Source organism: Lytechinus pictus, chromosome 17 (assembly GCF_037042905.1).
Source record: "Lytechinus pictus isolate F3 Inbred chromosome 17, Lp3.0, whole genome shotgun sequence".
Lineage (NCBI taxonomy): Eukaryota > Metazoa > Echinodermata > Echinoidea > Temnopleuroida > Toxopneustidae > Lytechinus > Lytechinus pictus.
The window spans coordinates 4,812,153-4,834,358 of record NC_087261.1 but is presented as its reverse complement, the minus strand read 5'-3'; the positions used below and the strand labels follow the sequence as shown (position 1 = coordinate 4,834,358).

Below are 22,206 nucleotides of genomic sequence, written 5' to 3'. Positions count from 1 at the left end.
TAAAGCGATGGAATTCATTAATTTTCATGGCGTCTCCTGATGGTCATCAAATCAACAAAATCATATTTTACCAACTTTAATTCATTACGTTTGCTCCTTTTCTCTTCTGACTTGTCATTCGATTCTTCTTATAAGTGTCCTTTTATGTACTTACTTATCTAAGACAACCGGAGAAAACTATTTGTTCAATGTCCCCTTTCAGTTAATTGGAGAAAGTGAAAGGAAGGGAATAAGGGTGGTTTTGCACCTCAACTCGCTCTCCTTAAAAACTATTATTCCGTAGCACAAAGAGCCGAATATTTTGAGAGGTCCATATATGGAGGGCGAGGCAAAAGGCTAAAAAGATTTTTGTTAAAGAAGAAGAAAAGATAAGGGATATGGAAGCAAGTGATTAAATCTAACCTTTTTTCCTTCAAATGTTTGGATAGATTCGGCACTTTGTTCAGATGTTCAGAAAATAATATAACATTTTCCTTTCTTCATTTTGGCCCTTGTGAAACTTTTCGGGGCCATGGCCCCAAAGCCCCTCTATCTGTACGCCAATGCTATTATTCAGACTGAAACTTTTTTTTTTACATTAAGGTTACGGCCGATGGTATGGTATTTTTCCGAGAAGCTGGAGACGGATCATCTCAACAAAATCCAGCCCTTGGAGTATTTGCAAGCGATGTTAATAACCTACTCTCAGGCAATATTTACTTCAGGTGCTGTATCAAATCTCGAGTCAATGGTGACACGACATTTGCACCGGCGGCAATTGCTCCAGGCTTTATTTCGTCTAAGATGAGGGTTTAGTTTTGGATATAGTGTTAAATCCAGGGTTTAAGTTGGTTATTCCATTAATTTGTGGAATTTACAGCGGAGCAATTGTCGCCGGAGCAAATGTAATGGAAGCCGAGTCAATAGTTACGTATTTCAAAAAACACTACTCAAACGCTTTATACAACGCACCAATTCCTTGCAAGTCATATCACAAAGAACAGCTAAGAGGTTTTTTGTCGAATATTGATCGTCCAAAGATTGGGGAAAATGGCAAAACACGTCGTTTGTTCAGAGTGGTGGGGCCCGTTTCTCAACATCGCCATAAGTCTAACTTCTTGACAAAAATCAGAGATAGTGAGCTAAAATATTGTCCGCTAATCGTTTCACGAAGTCCTCTTTGCCAAGATCGGGGACAATGACCTGACTAAATATGTATGACACCTCCGACCCTCTCATGATTATTAATGACGTAGCGGCATCACGTGCGTAGACTAAGAAATGCAAAAAACCAAATTAATCATAGAAGTTGAAATTACATTGTAAGACAAGTAGGATAGCTCATTCAACACGTTCAATATTGTAATGCACAGAAACTACAAGAAAACTGTTGACCAAACGCTATAATACCATTCATTTTGAAATAAAATAATTTAATAGATAGAAATTCTGCCACCATGACCACTTCAGACCATCCATAATTGGACTCTTATTCTCAGTAATCAGACTCTTATCATTGCATTCAATATGTCTGAATGGGAGGTGTCTGTGTGGTTTTCTCTGCTGGAAAAATCCAGTTAATCCACCTTTTTATCTTGGAAATCAACCAACAAATTATTGAAAATCTGTTTCCTAAGGGTCTCAAGCTCCATGACAGTGGATTATTTTCTGATTTTGGTCAACTTTCATCGTGAAATTTTGGAAACAATTTTTGGCTTTTCCAATGCTGAATGCTGTATACTGTATGTATCATTATTGTGGTCCCATTCAAGTCTGTGTGAGTAACCAGCATTAACTCTGAACTTCTCACTGAACTACGGATCTCTGATTTTCCTTGATGGATCCAGATATAGAAGGAAAGTTATAGAAAGAAGGACAATTTGTTGGATACATATGACTGAAAATAGATTTATTTTTCTATTTGCAAATTTTACGACAAAATAATAGGGCCTTTGGCCCTTAGTCTAACTTGCTTTGCCATTGCTAATGCTATACAGTATTGGTAAGTTTGACTTTGCCTTTTTTGATTTTGTGACTGTGTGTGTTTACATCAACCTGTCTAACAATAGTTACTGATTTATCCTAAAGAGTTACAGTGGGAGATCATTATTGTCATCATGGGTTTGAGGAAATTACAGTGCTCAACATTCTTTCCTGCTTTGTTTCCTTGCAACTCTATGTATTCTTCTTGTGTTGAGCAAAAAATTCAAGTCAGACATATTACATCTACGACATCTATATCTTGTGATGATTGTACTTTGAAGATGATAGTGATTGCATCTCTTGCAAAACAGCCCACAAGTGGTATGGCTACACGTCTACTAAATTTCAATTCAAGATCTCCAGGCCATTTTGCCATTCTTCTACTACTTAGTGGCCAGGTTGAGACCAATCCTGGGCCTTCATCGAACACTCCGCAACCAGATCATCCATGGGCAATTTGCGAAGACACAGTCCTTGATGATGATGCTGCTTTACTATGTGATGCTTGTGTATATTGGTGCCACATTTCATGTGCGTGCATCTCACCAAGCTCATACCAATGTCTTGTCAATAAATCAACAAGCTTCTCTTGGATTTGTATCAAATGTGATTCGCCAAATGTCGGCTCTATTACTTCTCTTCAGCGACCGGACTTTTCACATTCGAATAGCTTTTCCCCATTGAGCTCTTCCCAAAGTGAGGAAAATGATTCGGACTCTGATTAATGCCGTGAGCCTACTTTTCTCACATCTACACCAAAACCCACTCCTGCTCGCCAGAACCGATCACATTTCTCTTCTAGTAATTCGCGCCGACGATATTAAAAAAAAGGATATCAAAGCAATGGTCATAAATTGCAATGGGCTGAAGAGTGGGACGAAGCAGGCAAACTTCAAGGCTTCTATTGCACAACACAAACCAGATGTAATCTTTGGATGTGAGTCTAAGCTTGACAGTGATATATCAACTTACTCAATTTCCCAGACAATTATCTGGTCTTCCGCAAGGACAGGGACAAACATGGTGGCGGAGTATTCCTTGCCATTGACAGCTCACTGACCCTTAGTGCATGTCCTGATTTTGATGTGGACTGTGAACTACAGTGGTGCAACATTAAACTTGAAAACAGCAAATCCCTCTTCTTGTGCAGCTATTACTGTCCTCCAAGTAACCGGTCTACAAGTCTAGCGGGTCTTCATAATTTACTGTCGAAGTTTATGTCTAAACATCATAGGCGGCTTCCCAATATTATAATTGCTGGAGACTTTAATCATCTAAAAATATATTGATTGGGAATCTCAGTCGACCACTGATCCTGCAAGTGCAGCATCCCATCAGCGATTACTGGACATCCTCCTGCAGTTCTCGTTGCTTCAAACTGTTAGGGACATAACAAGGCCAGCCTCAGGCAACATACCTGATCTCATTATTACTTCAAATCCAGCACTTGTTAAGGATATGCATGTACACCCAGGTATATCAGACCACAACATCCTTGTTTGCAAGCTCTCAACAAGTGCAAAGATTCAAGTCAAACCACCAAGGAAAGTCTATGAGTTTCAAAAGGCAGATCCCGAATGCCTCAAAAAGGCTGCTGAAGACTTCTCTAAAGGTTTTCTTGACAGTAGTCCAGAGAAACGAAGTGTTGAAGAAAATTGGAGTACTTTTCTCTACAACTATCTGTCTCAACTTGTGCCTTCCAAGATGACAAAAGACAGAAGACACCTACCTTGGATAACACCTACCATCAAACGCCAGAAGCGCAAGAGATACCGGCTATTCAAGAAAGCTCGTCGGCACTCCACTGCTGCTGGTTGGGAAACATATAGACATTTCCGCAACAAAGTTGCTAAGATAGTTCACCGTGCACATTCTGACTATGTAAACGAAAACATTGGAGCTAGTCTTACAGTAAACCCCAAAAGATTCTGGTCATATGTGAAGTCTTGCCGAACAGAGAACATTGGAATACCCTCACTTCGATGGGCTTCGAAGTTGTGTGCTACGCCAATTGACAAAGCTGAAAGCTCGAATGAGTTCTTCACATCTGTTTTTACCCAAGAAGATGTCCACTCAATAATGCCTCAGAAAGGTCCCTCTCCATATCCAGGCATAGAACAGCTGTATATTCATATATCTGGTGTTGAAAAGCAACTCTTACAGCTAAACCCTTCAAAGGCAAGTGGGCCTGATGAGATTCCACCAAGACTGCTCAAGCTTGTGGCTCATGAAATTGCACCACCATTAGCCTTCCTCTTTCAGCAAAGTTATGATAATGGTGTGGTTCCATCCCAATGGAGACAAGCTTTTGTAACATCGATCTGAGCCACATCTCAAAGCACATTGCAGTAAATAACATTCTTGCCGATGCACAACACGGTTTTCGACAAGGGTTATCAACTGTAACACAACTTACCTCGGTGGTCCATGAGTGCTCTCAAACACTTCAAAGTCGTAGTCAGTCTGATGCTGTGTTTCTGGATTTCCAGAAAGCCTTCGACAGGGTACCGCATGAACGTCTTTCCATCAAACTACAATATTATGGCATCTCTGGGGATTCTCTCAATTGGATCCGTGCTTTTTTATTGGAAGGTCACAGTCAGCCGTTATTGATGGGAATCAATCATCATAGAAGGAGGTCTCATCAGGAGTACCGCAGGGTTCAGTTATCGGCCCTACTCTCTTCCTTCTCTATATCAATGACATCAAAGATGACATTTCATCATCCATACGTCTCTTTGCTGATGATTGTGTAATCTTTCGTGAAATTTCATCAGACTCTGACTATAGTGCTTTACAACAGGACCTTCATAATTTAACTTCATGGTCATCATCTTGGCTCATGCACTTTAACGTTAAAAATGTGGTGTGATGTCTTTTACTCGGAAACGCAGTCCAAGGATCTACCAATATCACATCCAGGATGATATTGTCCCAAGAGTCTCGGAGTATAAGTACGTGGGAGTAACTGTAACACCCGATCTTCGCTGGAATACACATTGCCAAAATATCAGGCAAAAAGCCAGCAAGACCCTAGGACTTATCCGCCGAACTCTTTCGCCATGCTCAAGAGAAGTGAAGTCGAGAGCTTACACAGCTCTGGTTCGACCCCAGCTTGAATACGCCTCAGAGGCATGGAATCCCTACACCTTGACTGCCATTAGAAACCTTGAGCAAGTGCAAAGAACAGCAGCTCGGTTTGTTGCCCATGACTACAGGTGGTCTACGTCATCCTCACACCTGTTGTCTGCTCACGGATGGGACACACTACATCATCGGCGACTCCTGGACCAATGCTCTCTTCTTTTCAAGATTCACTACAGACTGGTCAACATGCCAATGCCAGCTATAGTCACTCCGGCAACATATATTGCAAGGAAGGACCATACAGTGAAATTTGCTGTGCCAAAATCGTCAATTGATTCCTTCAAATACTCCTTCTTCCCAAGGACAATCCGAATATGGAACCACCTGCCTGGCGAAGTTGTATACAAAACAGGTCTACCAGCATTCAAAGATGCTGCTCTTCCCATCATTAGAAATCTGCAGCCTCCAACCGGATCTCTTGTTCTTTAAGACGTATTTAGGTTTTTACTTGCACATCGCACTCTCCTTTTATTGTAAAATAGAGATCTTCACTATGACACCAATCTTTCACGACATATTGCAGAGTTCATTCCAGTTTAGCTTTTTGGAGCTGCAAGAGGAATTATCGCATCAAGTATCATAAAATTTGTCAAATCATTTTTTCGGTATCCAAAGATTTCGACAATTTGTGTTACGCTAGATTTTGATGACTTTGTAATTATAAAAAAAACTTATAATTATCATCATTTTACATTATTAGGAAACTTTTATGGTTTACTTCCGTACACTATTAAAATTTGATATCCCGGGAGTATATATACCCATCTCACATGTCTGTGATTTTGAGTCATGAAAGAAATTATTCATAATTTCATTTTCTCAGCAATTGGATGCTCCAGTCTTCATGGTTTAATATGTATAATGCATATTAGTAGAGCGGATAAGCTCCAAAAAATCACAACAATTTTGCAAATTTTGACTAAAGCATGAAACTTTCACAAGTATTAGTATATGCCGTAAGATTTATTTTAAAGATGGAAGGTAAAATTTTAAATGCCATTTTCTTAATTCCTCCAAAATAACATACATTCCCATGTAAATGGTAAATAAACATAATATAGATGTCCAAAAAGATCATTTTCAAGTATCCAATTGATTACATACAAAATTGTGGATCTCCTATTATTTTCATTAGATGTATTTCCCCATTCCTTACAATAATTGCAGTTTTATTATAACTTTGCTTTTTTGAAAATTAGGATATTTTGTGACTAGGCTACGTCTCGTATGCTCTTTCTGCCGATAGTATATCGACCATTAAGGGATTCTAGTAAGGAAGCCTTCCGTGCCGGGTTCAGTAAGATTGGAGCTAACTCCGTGGTTAGTGGATAAAGATATGACTCACTTGTCCCGGTGTTGAGAAACGGGCCCCAAGACGACACTTCTGTTTTGATTTTCGACAAATTAAGGCTGTTTTTATCATGAGCGACTTTTTACAAAAAGATTCTATGCGTTTAAAAGCGTCTGCATAGTGATTGCAAAAATGTCCTATATCTTTAACAGGGGCAAATCTTTGGCAATCGTGAATATAGACTTTTGAGTGTAGATTTGCCATACGAGTATAAAAATAAACCCCTGTTTACTATTATTTCACACCTTGAAAATGTGCCACACTATTAAATGTGGATATTGGTTTTTCTTTTTAATTTGAGCACCATAGTTTGCACTTTTTGTACTCCCAAAAACTAATATCAGGTCTGAAAGATGTTCCTAATTATAGAGTGCTTTAGAGTAGCAATCGACAGTGAAATGTCGGGGGGGGGGGGGATCGGAAAATACGAAATTTATGAGCACATGATCTCATTCAAGGAGTGTTTAAATTTTAATTTTCACACCCGGGGATGTATAATGTAGCAAATGTTATTTCAGGTTTATGTGTTTTTTAAGGAATGTCATGTTATCCCTGAACTTCTACCCATAATATTTTTATGACGTAGAATTACGTTCTATTAAAACTTTTTTTGTCCTGTGTTTTCAATGGCCTACCATAATGTTACATGGCTTACACGGCCTGAAGACTTTTGCTGCTATTACGATTTCAGGGCCCGACCAGTTTACGCATCGAATCGTGCCACGTCGTTCCATGTCGTGAAGTGTGCAGGCAAGTGTGGAACAATCCTTGAAGTGCATGTCGTGCCAAATTTTAAAATGTCTAAACTCCTGACAAGACAAATTTTGGGGATTATTGGCGTGAACTACTCGTAAACTGTGCGCAACGGCGTTCGGCCAAGTTGTGCCATGGCAAGAGTGGCACGCATTGCACGACTAGTTCACGACTAGTTTACGAGTAGTTTCAGTATCATTTATTTCACATCTCTCATAAAAACATTTTAATATGAGATACAACGTATAAACATATTCATACAAATATACACAATAGATAATGAATAAAAGAAAAAATAAAGAAGAAAATATACACGAGAAATCAATTTAAAAAAATGGACGGATAATAACAGTAGCAGTAGATGTGGGGGATCAGCAATAAGCTATTGACCTGTGTAGGCTGATCCCTTGTAAACTGCCAAAAAAGATTAAACAGATAAGATAAATAGAAAGTAGAAAAGAAACAAAGAAAACAACAAAAACAAAGACCCTTCACCAAAAGAAAAAAAAAAGAATTTGATCTGGAAGGGGGAGGGGGTGGTGGAGAAGGAAGTAACGTGCAAAGAGTTATATTTAACTATCAATGTAACAATTCAACTATTTTATATTTTATTTTAAAGTTACTTAAAGTTGGGCATTACTTCACATCTTGGGGCAAAGAATTACATAAAACATGTCCACTATAACATATAGTACTTTGAGAAAATTGATAACCCCAGGAGGAGATATTCAGATCACGAAAGTTGCGACAATTATACCTATATTTATACACAAAATAATCATTAAAGGTATGAGCTTCTTCATCGCTGAAAACACAAAACAAGCCGTTTGCAAATAGTACAAGTCATGAACTTTTAAGATCTTAAGTTTGTTAAAAAGAATATCAGTATAAGCAAGTTAATGACTATCTGTAATTATCTGTGATTACTTTAATTACTCTTCCTTGTAATATGAACATTCTATTGATAAGGTATTTCGCACAATTTAACCCATACATTAATACACGTTATACAAGTTATATACGGTGAAATCATTGTGTGGTAGAAAGTAACACATACATTTAATGGAAGGTTTTTTTTTAGTCTATTTAAAATGACAATGGCGTGAGATATTTGTACATAAGTTATCGATGTGCACTCTCCAAGAGAGGTTAAAGTCAATGGTCACTCGTAAAAAAATGTATTGGTTACTTTCTTAATAGTGATACCGTTAAGAGAAATGTTAACAAAGTCGTCATCAATGTTCTGTTTTATTTTAGATTTGAAGATCATGTCTTATCATAATTTACCAATAGTTTATTTGCAGAAAAAAAAATCGCTGATATAAACCAATTCAATTTGTAGTATGTTATTTATATATATTAGATTTTTTCCACTTAAAAAAAGATTGTCGAAAAGCAAAATTGACAAAATACTACTAGCAAATTGAGATAGTTGATATATAACAAAAACAAGAGCGGACCGAGAATCGAATCTTGCGGTACGCCTACGGTCATATTGCGACAATCAGAGATGAATCCTGAATTTTTGCAAACTGTTTTCTACCGTTTATTAACATGATTAACTAGTGAACCATTGTAAAACTAAACCTCTGATTCCATAAAATTGTAATTTCTTAAGTAAAATAGAATGGTCCATTTTAAATCTAAAAAATGCCAATTGTGGTTTGTTTATTTCAAAAGCCCTTGCAAGTCTATCTGTGAAATCAGTAAGTGCTAAGTTTGTGCTAAGCCCATGTCTGAATCCAAATTGTTTGGTACATAAAATATCATTGTGTCAAATGTAAGTCATCAATTATTGTAAACAAGTCTCTCAAATATTTTACAAAAAGTGCTAAAAAGAGATATAGGCCTATAAATAGGTTTACTTCTATATCCACTCTTAAAAAAGGTATTAATTTTGTTATCTTAAGAGATCTATGTAATTTCCCTTGGGCAAGAGAGGCATAAAAATATAAAGTGGAGAAGCTATGGCACGAATACTGCATTTAATGATCTCATACCCTGAATTCTTACTGGGATCCAGTTTATAAACCACTTCCAAAATTCAAACATATCTCCGTGTTTTATTCTAGAAAAAAACGTTGACGAAATTCCCATGTAAAAATTGTTCAAAGTTTCCATCGACAAAATTACTTGAATCAAGTTTATTTTTAATGTAAAGACATATATTACCAAAATATGAATTAATTATGTTTACTATCGAATTCTTATCAACATAAGAAGCTATATTGTTTGCATCTTCAAGCTGAAAATTATGAGACCTAAAGGCTTTATGAAGAACTTCATTTATAACTTTCGAAGTTGCACGTGGATTATTTTTATAAGTTTATAAATTTATTATTATAATATTTACGCTTGCTATTACGAATCTCGTTATTTACAAAATTCCAATACTTTCGATATGTGGTTTCACGGTATGAAGAAGGATTAATTTGGTTACATTTCATTATTTCTTTTGAACTCTGAGATCGAGCAGGCAGAAAATGTAATATTTGGTGTCCAACGTCATGTGATTAACATGATAGTTTCCGTGCCTAGACCCTTTCATTAATATTCCTGTTTTTTGTTTTAAAAATTATATAATTAGTTTTTTCAAGATTAATCAATAATTTGTTGGCAAGAAATTAGGAATGTACTTTAGTTAGTTCAGAATTTCTTATAAATCCAACGTTTGAAGGGTCATTACTGGGAATCTTTCCTCCTAACTGTTTTACTCGCTCATGAAATTGATTTTGCTACTAGTGTTTGTGATTAAGTACGTCGACAATTGGTTTAGCGCTTTCTGTGACACATTGTATGACGTCTTTGTTAAATTGCGCTTGGCCGTATTTCATTAAGGGGGAGGGGGTGGATTGAGTTGAACGGGTCTATGATCTTTATTTATGTTGTGTGCAACAAACGAAAAATGTGCACCATTGAATTTCCAAACATAAAAGTCATTCGCGGTCTTGCACTGGGCTTTTTTAAAGAATAATATCATCATACCATTTCACGTCCTTCTTCCTTCATGAATCTCACTCGAGAGGAGGGGGGGGGGTGTCAATGTAGACACCTGTCTAATTGAGCAGCCGAATCTTCCACCTGTTGCTATTTATCAATTGAATATTGGATATATTTCCGCTATTGTCGATACATATCCAGGATATCAGACCAAGGTACTGACGCAACAACATGTGCTCAAGCTGAACAAGCAATTCTAGAAGCTACCCCTGAGTTTATTGGCCGGTCATTGCTCACAATAGTAGTCGTGACATGGGAAGATGTACTTGAAAATTCGTGTATCGTGTCAGCAAACTGTGCGGTGAGTAAAAAAATCACTTCTTACTTCTAAAAATAAGGGATAAAAATCATCCGAAAGAAATCAATCATATCTTTTCAAGGACGTAACTTTTTAAAGAAAGATATTGAATTGCGTGCATCAGTAGCATTGAATGGTAGTTACTTTACTGGGGGAGGGGGTACATTTCAGAAACATATGCACATATTGATCATGCTTGTCCCAAAATGCCTATAGCATTAGCATTTTTATTATGTTAATGTAGGAAAAAAGAGCAAGAATGTTCCGTGGCCGGATCAAACACATTTCTATGGGCCTTTTCACGCGAGAATATTAAATCATCATTGTAACGAAGATTGCAATTCGTCTTTAGAATCGTCGTACCATTCACATGTTCACTCGAAAACTGTGATTTGAATTAAATTCATGAGAGAAGGCGGTATTGTGTTATTGGTGACTTGTCAATCAAAGCACTGCCTTGCAAGTACAAACTTCAACGAGTGCATGATAATTGTATTATCTACGGAAGTGCAACTCCGCCCCCAAAATATGTTTTGGAGGTCAACCCTTTCAGACGTAAGATTCGTACCGTAATTTGAGTGAAACTTAACTGGAATTCACCTCCGGAGTAGTATTTGAAATTGTGATTGTGATTAGCGTTCATGATTCTAGTTTGGTTTCACATGTGCTGAGAATTCGTCAGTAGAATCATTTTTCACTGGAATCGTCATTCAAATTACGATTTTGGTACCGCGTGAAAGGTGTCTAGTTAAGAGCCTTAGAACATTGGCCAGGGAACCTAAATAACAGATATATAAACCTCATTCTTTCCAAGGTTACATGTACGTTGGAACCCAATCAGTTGCGAATCCATCCGAATACAAGTATTCGGGTGGAATCGTGAGTATTTTGTTTTTACCTCCGTGAATGCGAGAAAATTCGGAGGGATTCAGAAACATTTGCGGAGGAATTCGGCTCGTTTTGAAAATAATGTTAAAAAGCAGCCGAATGCCCTCAAAAATATTCCCGAATGTGGCCACAAGAAATTTGATTCTGGCAAATTTTGGGCTGTATTCGGATGACATTCGGTGGGTTCGGAGTATCCTGGGAAGATTAGGACGTGTTTGGTGTCAACATGTTTGGTGTAACCCGAGTTTCACCAGATGCATTCAAATGATTATCAATTAAGCCTGGGTTACACCCGAACCGAATCAATCTCGAACCCATCCGAATACTCGTATTAGGTAGGATTCGGGAGTAATCAGTTCTCCCTCCCCGAATTCGAAAAAATGTGGGAGGGATTCGGCTCGTTTTGAACTGTTCAAAACCAAACGAATACCCTACAAATTACTCCCGAATGTGGCCATGACGAATTTCATTTGGGCCACATTCGGGATGTATTCGGATTCTATTCGGGCTGATCCTGGGAGGCATTCAGAGTAATCTGGGAAGTCAATTCGGTGGACTCACAATACGGTGTGCCATCATTGGTGCCATCTATCGGTTGCAGCGGACAGACCGAAAATCACAATGCCTCATGGGAAAAAGTCGACATCTTTTGAGCGCGCTAAAAAGGTGCATGCATGCAGGCGATCATTCAGAACTGGCCGACGCGGCTTGACCGGATGCTGTTAAATAGGGTCCAAGAAGAAGGAGAGAAATTTGCCCGCATAATTTCTTTGCGAAATTTAGACCATTTATGGTACATTGATGACCTGTGGTTTCCATTGTCGAAGCACCACATTCTCATTACTGTATATACTAGTACCGTACGCTGTCTGCGCCTGGGCGCGATGTAGACCCCGAAGTTAGAAATTTGGCCTGTTCGCTGCAACCGATAGACAGCGCACCATATCGTGAATCCAACGAATTCTTGGTGATTCTGCTTTGATTCGGGACCTCCAACGGGCCTATTCGCCTCTAATTCGGGGGCTCCCCGAATCAGAGACGAATATATTCAGAACCCACCGAATAAGGTCATATTCGGGCAGAATCGGTCTGAATTTATTCGGGATAATTCGGTTTTGGTGTAACGTAATTGCTTAAGCCTATGTTACACCGGAACCAAATGTTGCCATATCATTTGGGACAAATTCGGGATGTATTCGAATGAAATTTGGTTGTATTAGGGGAGGCATTTAGGAGATTCTGGTGGCGGAGATTCGGACCTATTCGTAGGCTCGGAAGACCTATACATTAACGTTTTTCCACTGAAGCCAGAGCTACACCAAATCTGAATTCTCCCGAATAAATTCGGACTGATTCTGCCCAAATATGGCCTGATTTTAATGGATTCGGAATTTCGTCTTTGGTTCGGGAGCTCCCTGAATCAAATTGGGAGGATTCGGAAGTTTTCTGTTCTCCCTCCCCGAATACGAAAAAATCGGGAGGAATTCGGAAACATTCGTGGAAGGATTCCGCTCGTTTTGCACTGTTCAAAACCAAGCAGAGTACCTTCCAAATACTCCCGAATGTTGGAATAACAAATTTCTATTCGGGCCACATTTGAGATGTATTCGGATATCATTATGTTAGATTAGGGAAGGCATTCGGAGTATTCTGGGCAGATTCGGAACTATTCGTATCATTCGGATAATTACGGTCGGAGCTCGGCGCATTCACCCATATTAATTCCGATTCGTGTCAACATTCGGGTCGTCATTCGGTTGTAATCGCAAAAATAGGGCCACCTTCGGCTCGATTCTGGCCACCTTTGGCTCGATCCTTTTCACTATTTGGGTGGCATTCAGCTTTATTCGGGATGGCCAAAATTTATTGATTGAAATTTAGCAGGTCAATTTTTGGCGATTCCACGCTGAATCGGGACTTATTCGGGGAGTTCCACGAAAACGAGACGAAAAGGTTCTGAAAGTACCTAATACATCGGAATTTAATCGAGAAAATAATGTTTGGTGTAACCCAAGCTTTAATTGCGTACACTGTTAAAAAAACCTGATTTTACAGAAAAAAAGAAGATTTTGTAGAAAGCAATAACAGAATCATTCTGTAAATTCATAAAACAGTTTTTTTTTTTGCAATTTAACAGAACAGGTCTGTTTAAAAAGGGGAAAAGGGTGTTTTATTTAAGGAAATTTGTAAGGTTCCTTACACCAAATACCAATTTACTGTAATGATTTTACATGATATAATGTAAGATTACGCAATCTGGTAAGATCAAAAGTGTTCTCGAGACACTGCTGCAGGAATTTCTTTTATTTTAAGGATAAATTTTCTAACAGTGTAGATGATACACTAGAATGTAGTCACTTCATAGATAAACCAATTTATTTCAATATAATATAAATGAAATACATTTCTTTCTTATTTTTTCCCCTATAAAATAGAAAAATACTTTCCAACTACTGATCGGAACAGACGGCGGATCCACGTATGTCATATTTAATTACGGGACTATTGGCTGGACTCGAAAATCATCAGTAAGTATTACAAATACACGTTCCGTGAGTCAAAGTGAAGCGCGATTTTTTTTTAAGTTATCTTTCATAGGCCTACCCATCTTTGTAAAGCACCACACTCGGCTTTGAATACAGGGTTCTAGTTGCCTAATTCATGTACATACACTTGACTGAATAATTTATTAAATTGTTAAAATGTATTCATGGCTTGGTATAGCCGGATATATAAAATTGAGATAGTGAATGAAACCGATAGATTTTGCCAATTCGTGGTGATTCTCTGGTACATTGCCATTGCTGCATATGAGTTTGAATTACCGGCTACTTTCACATTTTAAAATCGTTTGAAGCGCTTGAAAGATTGTTTTAACAATTATTTTGGGGGTCTCCTACAAGAGTGTGCCAATCGAAAATGAAAGCTAGCTCCTTTTGAGTTTTTTTCTCATTAAAATCACAAAGGAAAATAAGCGCTAACAAGATATCCATCTAAATCAATAGTGTTAATATTGTGGATTCACCTATCGAATTAAGTTAGCCCTTTGTTTGTTTTTTACTTTTTTTTGGGGGGGGGGGTTACAATAATTGTTAACATGCTGATGTGAACAGAATAGAGCGGTATGGCACATGCGCTTGACACGTCATCTAAAGCCGCAAACCAAAATCAATACTGCAAAGGGGAGCTGCCCTCCACGTTTGTTGGATGAAACCGGCTCTATAGGGAGGCAGAATTGCATTTAAACGCAAGTTAAAATATCAAGTGTAGGTCCCAAATGTGTGCTATCGATCGATTGAGAATCAAGTTGGGTTTGATTTTTTGAGTTGTGTTTGATTGCAAGTCTTTTTACAACGAGCCCCGACCGGCAATTTCCAAATGCATTCCATCGATCGGTTTCGAGTCGGTTTCGTTGGCATAACTATTGATACCTATAGTTTACACTTTTATGAATTACAGCACGATTGAAACAATGGCTTTATCATGGAGTAATCAGAGTGATTTCATCAGATCGCATCAGATAATATCACTTCATTCATCGCAATCGTATTGAAGTTTGAAAATAACTGTTAAAAAAATGTTGCGATCATTTACGAAAAGACAATCTTGACGTTCGTAATTTAAGAACATAAAAAAACAGTGAAGACGTTGGTATCAATAATACATATTAAAGCATTTTCTTTTTTTATGCAGATGACAGAGCAATGACCATAAAAAGGTAATGTCAGCTCAATTTGAAAAGCCTTTGGTATGATCCGTCCGAGCATAGAACCCCGCACCTCGCATTCATAATTCTGGCACCTGACTACTGAACCACCGTTTAGTCCGTTTGTCCGTTTAGATGATTATGCTTGAAGTTAAGATTTATATGTATTTATGTCTGTGTGATCTTTTTATATAGGCTGGCATAGGCTATCTCGAATCGAGCCAATCACGGAGACTGTATGCCCTATTCGATTCATCCTCGTCTTTCATCCTCTGGCGTGTCACTGACGGGAATGACCCAACCGATCTACTATTAAATTCTAACTATGGAGTACCGGGAAGCTATCTATTCGAAGTATCAAATACAATTCTTGAAATAGGGAAAGGTATGGCGGTTTAGTTACACGACATTTGTTCCGGGCTTTATTTCATCTTAAATATAGGGGAAATAACCTTTTACACCTTTACGGATGCTCATCCCGGATTGTCAATCCGGGGTACTCCTTGTACAGTCCTGGATTACTGTGTACCCACCGACAACTCATTCGGCGCCATCCTGGATGTACATGTACTGTCATATCTTGAAGAAAAGTTGAACATGTTCAATTTTTCATCCCTGAGTACACGGGCGGATAATCATCCATGTTTATCCGTGTAGCCACCTTGTACATCCGTCTAGCTATCAAATGCATCAGGGAGGCTCCTTGTTAACCCTTAACGTGCCATGAACACGTATCTCTGCATCCACTGGAGTGCCACGAACACATTTTCGTGCAATTGTAAATATATATATATACATTCTTTTCCAAGAAGAAAAGTAATCTATCATTTATCATTCTTTCTAAAACCTTGGTGAATAATGGAAGGACAGATATTGGACGATAATTACCAGGGTTATCCCGAGTGCGTCTGCACCTGCGAATAAGCGGGAAATTCGTAAAATAACGCGCTATTTTGCAAATAATCCCAAGTTGACTTGGGATTGCAATTTCGAGATTAATCCTACGAACTAGCGCGATAATTGCGTCTCCATTACAAATAATCTCGATATTGTTCAGATCGGGATAATTTGCCGGATCAGAAATAGCGCTCTAATTTGAAAACTCGGGCTGGTGCAGACGGCCCTTCTATGTGTTTTTTAATCTTTTAAAATCAGGACATTTTTTTTTCCTGTATAAATATTTTCTAATATATAAATAAATAAATTGTCACATGGAGCGTTGTGACCCAGTGGATGATTATCTGGACTTTGAAACAGAGGTTCACACTTTCGAATCCCAGCCATGGCGCATATTCCATCAGCAAGAAATCTAAAGACAGTGTGCTGCGCTCACCCAGGTGAGGTAAATTGGTAGCGACGGGAAGTACATGTAATTCCTCAAACAGCTGTAAGCTCCGGAATCGGTATCCGAGCTTAGCCACCATAGGAGCACCTTTAGCACCTATTCAAGATGGATTCGTGCGCTATAAGAAGTACCCTTTATTTTTATCATTAATTATTATCACTATTATTATTACCATTTATATGGTTCCTCATAATGATGTTCGACGGTAAATTATTGGGGGTGATTACACAGGCCATCCCCCACTTGAAATGCTTGGGGATGTACCCCCACCCCCTCGAGGATCGATAATCATGAACAAGACCCTTTTAACGTTAAACAAGGTCTGTAACACAGTACGTTAAAAAGGTAATCGTTATCTTTTGGAACAGTCGTCTGCGGATCAACCAACCCCTGTCTAAATGGAGGATCATGTATGGACAGTAAGTGTTCTTGCGCTGGAGGTTTCCATGGAAGATTCTGTCATTTGTTGGATTCAACAGGCAAAGGTAAGGGAGTATGAAAAGGGGAGGGAGTGGATATATATGTGTGCGGTGTGTGTGTGTGTGTGTGTAGAGAGAGGGGGATTGCCCATACCCGCCACATTTAGATGGTCATCTTGTGTATCCACACTGATCCGAATTTATTATCCGGAGAACATTTAGATTAGTGTCTATACCACATGAACGTTCTTTGATACAAAAAGGGTAATTGTAATAGCTTTCATTCAAATGACCAGTGGTAAGTGATGTATTTTACTGGCATGCTTTCCAAAAGCGCGTGATAGGTGGTCAAAAAACTTGTCTGGAACAGGCATATGCGTTTGGTTGACCTTCTGTTTTGGGGTACGTTTAATTCAGACTATTTCTCTATTGTCGCGCATTTCCTAAGTAAATATATATATTTACAAAGAGAAAGTAGAAGACATAATATATTTTTTCTCTTTATGCTAGTATTAAGACTATATATTCCCATTCAACTTATGCGACTAGCGACCATCATGTGCCTTGAATCACAATTTACCACATGAAAAGAAAAAAAAGGGAAGCAATGATTAAGGACATGTACCCAATGATAAGCAAGAACAAAATCACTGATGTAAACAATAAATTGCTCATGAATTGCATCAAACTTTTCTTGCGTTCGTTGTGAATATTATATTTCATCACACGATTAAGATGTCAAATATCTTGTGTGTTTATAGATAGTTGTGCTGCCCACCCCTGCCTTAATGGAGGAAGCTGTGAGGATGGTTCTTGCTTATGTCCGGCTGGGTTTTCCGGCAACCGTTGTCAAGATAAGCGTAAGTATTTACGCTTGACAAACTTTTTCTTTCGGGCTGGATGAGATCATTAATCAGTTTGGTTCATTGTTCTACATTCAGACATTAGAATGCAAAGTTTGCTATGTTTCAACACTTAATCAATATCATAGGATATTAAGTCTCACTTTGTTGAAAAATTAGGGATTATTTGATCATTGACCACAAATCAATTCGCCAGTCGTTCATAAGGCAGTGCATCAATTATGAGCAGACCCCGAGGAGCAGATACAATAAAAAGCATCCCCTTTAAAAAGTGACTGGATCTTTGGATCTTACCAAAATTTCGACTCCAGGGCGCGCCTTTATTTCATGATGATCGTCGGAAATAGAAAGGTCAAACATAATGCCCTTGACTGTGGGGAGGGGGGGGGGTGCTTGGACTGCACTAGCTTGGTAATATAAACATACTTACATATAGCACCCCTTCCCTATATCAATCGAACAAGCGCACCCAAGTCCTACTTTTTATTGTTCTGTTTTATTTCACATCTTAGTGACATCTGTTGAGTGCGGAAGTGGTTCAATGACTGTTACCATTGATAAACGTCTAGTCCCTGGTGATGCTGGCGACGTTCATTTCATAAACCAATCTTGTTTCGGAGTCGAAAGCTCAAATTCTGATGAGATAACTCTGTCTACAAACTATAGCGAGTGTGGCACCACCTTAAAGGTATGAGGCTTTGCAATATACATGTATATATATATATATATACTATGCGTTACAAAGAATGCTCCTTTTACACTCCGTTTTGATGATGGACAGATCAATCAGGAAGGATTTGCCGAATCCTCTTTTCAAAATTTTTTTCTTAATATTTTTGAGTAATGTACATATGTTAATATCTTATTTTAGCTTTTATTTCTTTTTATACCTATACATGCTTAATATACTGCTTCATCAAGTTCTAAAATATACAATGTGTACAATTGAAGATACAATGAGACTTATATATTATGATGATGGAAGAGACAAGTCTTGATATAAAGCTATATTCTTTGAATGTTAGAGGTCTCAGAGACAAAGTAAAAAGAAGATGCATGTTTGATTGGTTAAGAAATACACAATATGATATCTTTATTTTACAAGAAACTCATAGTACCGCCGAAGTTGAAAGATATTGGTCAAGTGAGTGGGGATCCAAATGTTATTTTTCACATGGAAAATCGTCCAGTGCAGGTGTCTGTGCTCTATTTAAACCAAATGCTGATTTTAAAGTTTGTTCAATACAAAAAGATGACGCAGGACGGATCCTTCTTTTGAATATTACATATGGTAAAACTACTTTTTCAGTTGTGAATATATACGGTCCAAATAATGATAATAACAATATTTTTATTACTTTACATGAAATGGTAAGAGATTATGCATTTGAACCTTTGATTATTGGAGGTGATTGGAATCTAGTTCAAAACCCACATTTAGATAGAAATCCAACCTCAAAACAATATCACCCTAAATCATTTGATTGCATCGAAACTTTAAAACGTGATTACGATCTAATTGATATATGGCGAGACATGAATCCGTGTAAGATTCAGTACACTTGGCAGTCTAATTTTTCTCAAAGCAGAATAGATTTTTTTCTAATATCCAGCTCATTGAGAGACTTTATTGATGAATGTGATATGAAATATGGTTATCGGAGCGATCATTCGGCAATCAGTATCAAAATAAATAGATTGGTTCCAAGGAGAGGGCCTGGATTTTGGAAATTAAATAACTCACTGCTTATGAATGAAAGTATAAAAGACGACATAAGAACTACAATAACAACATTTTTAGAGGAAAATGACATATCTGATGTTACAAAAACATGGGAATTTTTTAAATATCATATTAAACAAAAAGTAATCACAATTTCCAAATATGACAAAAATGAAAGAAAACAGAAAATAGAAAAAAAGACAAAAAACATTGATTTTTTTAGACGATTATTACAGCAAGATCCAAATAATGAAGAACTAAAAGAACGTATGAAATGTGAGGAAGCTGATTTGATAAATCTTCATGAAAGTTACATTAAAGGAGTAATGGTCCGCACCAGAGCATTATGGGTTGCGGAAGGTGAAAAGAATACTAAATATTTTTTTAACTTAGAAAAAAGAAACTTTAACAAAAAACTTATAACAAAACTTTTTGTTGATGGAAACCTGATAACGGAGCAAAAAGATATCCTTGAGGAAGAAAAAAAATTCTATGAAAATGTATACAAGTCAAATGACACTGCTTTAAGTAACAATGAATTTTGGGACAAAGAACTGAACTTGCCTATTTTAGAAGAAGACTTGGCTATGGTTTGTGAAGGCGCTATTACAGAAATTGAATGCTTTGAAGCTCTGATGTCAACGCCAAACGATAAGACCCCTGGGTCAGATGGACTTTCTGCTAACTTTTACAAATGCTATTGGAATGAGCTTAAGGGTATTTTATGTAAACTGTTTAACAAATGCTATAGCGATGGTGAACTTTGCTCTTTATGAGACGAGGCATTATAACTTTGATCCCTAAGTCTGGGAAGGACACAACACAATTAAAAAATTGGCGACCCCTTTCTCTTTTAAATACTGACTACAAAATTTTAGCAAAAATAATAGCAAACAGACTAAAAAAAGTATTACCCTCGATAATTTCAGCAGACCAAACAGGATTTATGAAAGGGAGATATATAGGAGAAAATATTCGTTTATTATTAGAGGCTGTTCTCACTACGTTCCTAAAACTAGTTTACTGGGAACCGGTTCAGAAAGCCAGTTTGGAAGATCGCTTTGCTAGCGTTCTCACTTGATCACACGAAAGTGGTTTTCAAAATCACTTCACGTAAAGCGCTCTTGTTGCTATGGAAACGCTCTCAGTGGGGTGACACGTTTCGCGCGAAATTCGAAACCGCAGCATAGGCATTCTACACCTGTCGTGTGGAGTAGCGCGCTCAAAATGTGCGAAGATCGCTTCCCGAAGAACGATTGTGTCCTCACTTACGCTAAAACCACTTTTCCGATGCGAAGCGATCTTGAAAACTACATCGCGAGGTGGTCTTCCAAACTGGTTTGGAAGAGCGCTTCCAAGAGCGCTTCGACCGTTCTCACTTAGCGTTAAACTAGTTTCCACTAAACTAGTTTCCACTAAACTAGTTTAAGGAACTGAGTGAGAACAGCCTCAAAGATATGTTGGAATATTGTAAGGAAAATAAACGACCTGGATTAGCTTTTTCAATTGATTTTGAAAAAGCCTTTGACTCCATCGAATGGAACTTTTTATTTAAATGCCTCGAAAATTTTGGGTTTAAACAAGACTGTGTAAGATGGATTCGAACCTTATATAATAATATTGAAAGCTGTGTTCTTAATAATGGATATTCTTCCCCGGTTTTTTATATCGAGAGAGGGGTAAGGCAGGGGTGCCCACTCTCCCCATATCTTTTTCTAATAGGGGCCGAAATTTTTGGGGCATTGATAAGACAATCTAAAGAGATACAAGGGATTCAGGTTGGACATAAAGAAATACGATTAAGCCAATACGCAGATGATACAATCATATACTTATCAGCTACGGAGAAGAATCTTGAAAATTGTTGTTCTATCCTAACTCATTTTGGAAATATATCAGGTTTAAACATAAACATAGAAAAGAGTAACGTAATACGGCTAGATAGTGCTAAAAATAATAATTTCAAAGAAAGTAAAGTTAAATGGGTAAAAGACGCATTCTCTTACTTAGGAATAAAAATACCTGTTTCTGATGAATTGGACATATACCATTTAAATTTTGATGATAAAATACAACAGGCTGACAATCTACTGAAAGTATGGAATATGAGAACGTTATCATTAGCTGGGAAGATAACTGTCATCAAATCTCTAATAATTCCAAAATTTGTATATTTATTTAGCATTATTCGAAATCCACCAAAACATTTTTTTGATTCTCTCCAAAGTAAACTTTTTCGATTTATTTGGAGTAATAAGAAAGATCGTATAAAAAGAAAAATATTGTATAACGATATAGGTGATGGTGGTTTGAAAATGATTCATACAGAAACTTTTTGTCAGGCACTGAAAATAGCTTGGGTCAAAAGAATTTTAGACAAAGAAAACGAAGGTAACTGGAAGATGTTATTTTATATAAATATGAATAAGATAGGCGGTGATTATATTTTACAATGTAACTTTACAGGTAAAGATTTGGATAAACGCTTGAATAATTTTTGGAAAGATGTTTTAACTTCATGGTCTCATTACAGATACTTCAACCCAGTTAAATATAAAGATATTTTTAATCAATCATTGTGGAATAATTCTTATATTAAAATAGACGGTAAAACGATATTTTTTGAACAATGGTTTGAAGCAGGTATTTTATATGTAAAAGATATTATAAAGAACAATGGACTATTTAAAACTTTTCATGAACTTCAAGACGACTTCAATCTGCCTAAAAGATGTTATTTGGAATATTTTT

General features: G+C 37.4%; 1 protein-coding gene across 1 annotated transcript in view; it reads left to right on the top strand.

Moving 5' to 3' along the window:
* Positions 1-22,206, top strand: part of LOC129280432 (oncoprotein-induced transcript 3 protein-like) — a 41,522-nt gene that overhangs the window by 3,831 nt on the left and 15,485 nt on the right. Inside the window, exons 3-9 of the mRNA XM_064111946.1 lie at positions 583-704; positions 10,355-10,514; positions 13,835-13,927; positions 15,301-15,490; positions 16,819-16,935; positions 17,631-17,729; positions 18,245-18,420. Of these exons, the coding sequence (XP_063968016.1) occupies positions 583-704; positions 10,355-10,514; positions 13,835-13,927; positions 15,301-15,490; positions 16,819-16,935; positions 17,631-17,729; positions 18,245-18,420 (957 nt within the window). The remainder of the gene's footprint in view (positions 1-582; positions 705-10,354; positions 10,515-13,834; positions 13,928-15,300; positions 15,491-16,818; positions 16,936-17,630; positions 17,730-18,244; positions 18,421-22,206) is intronic.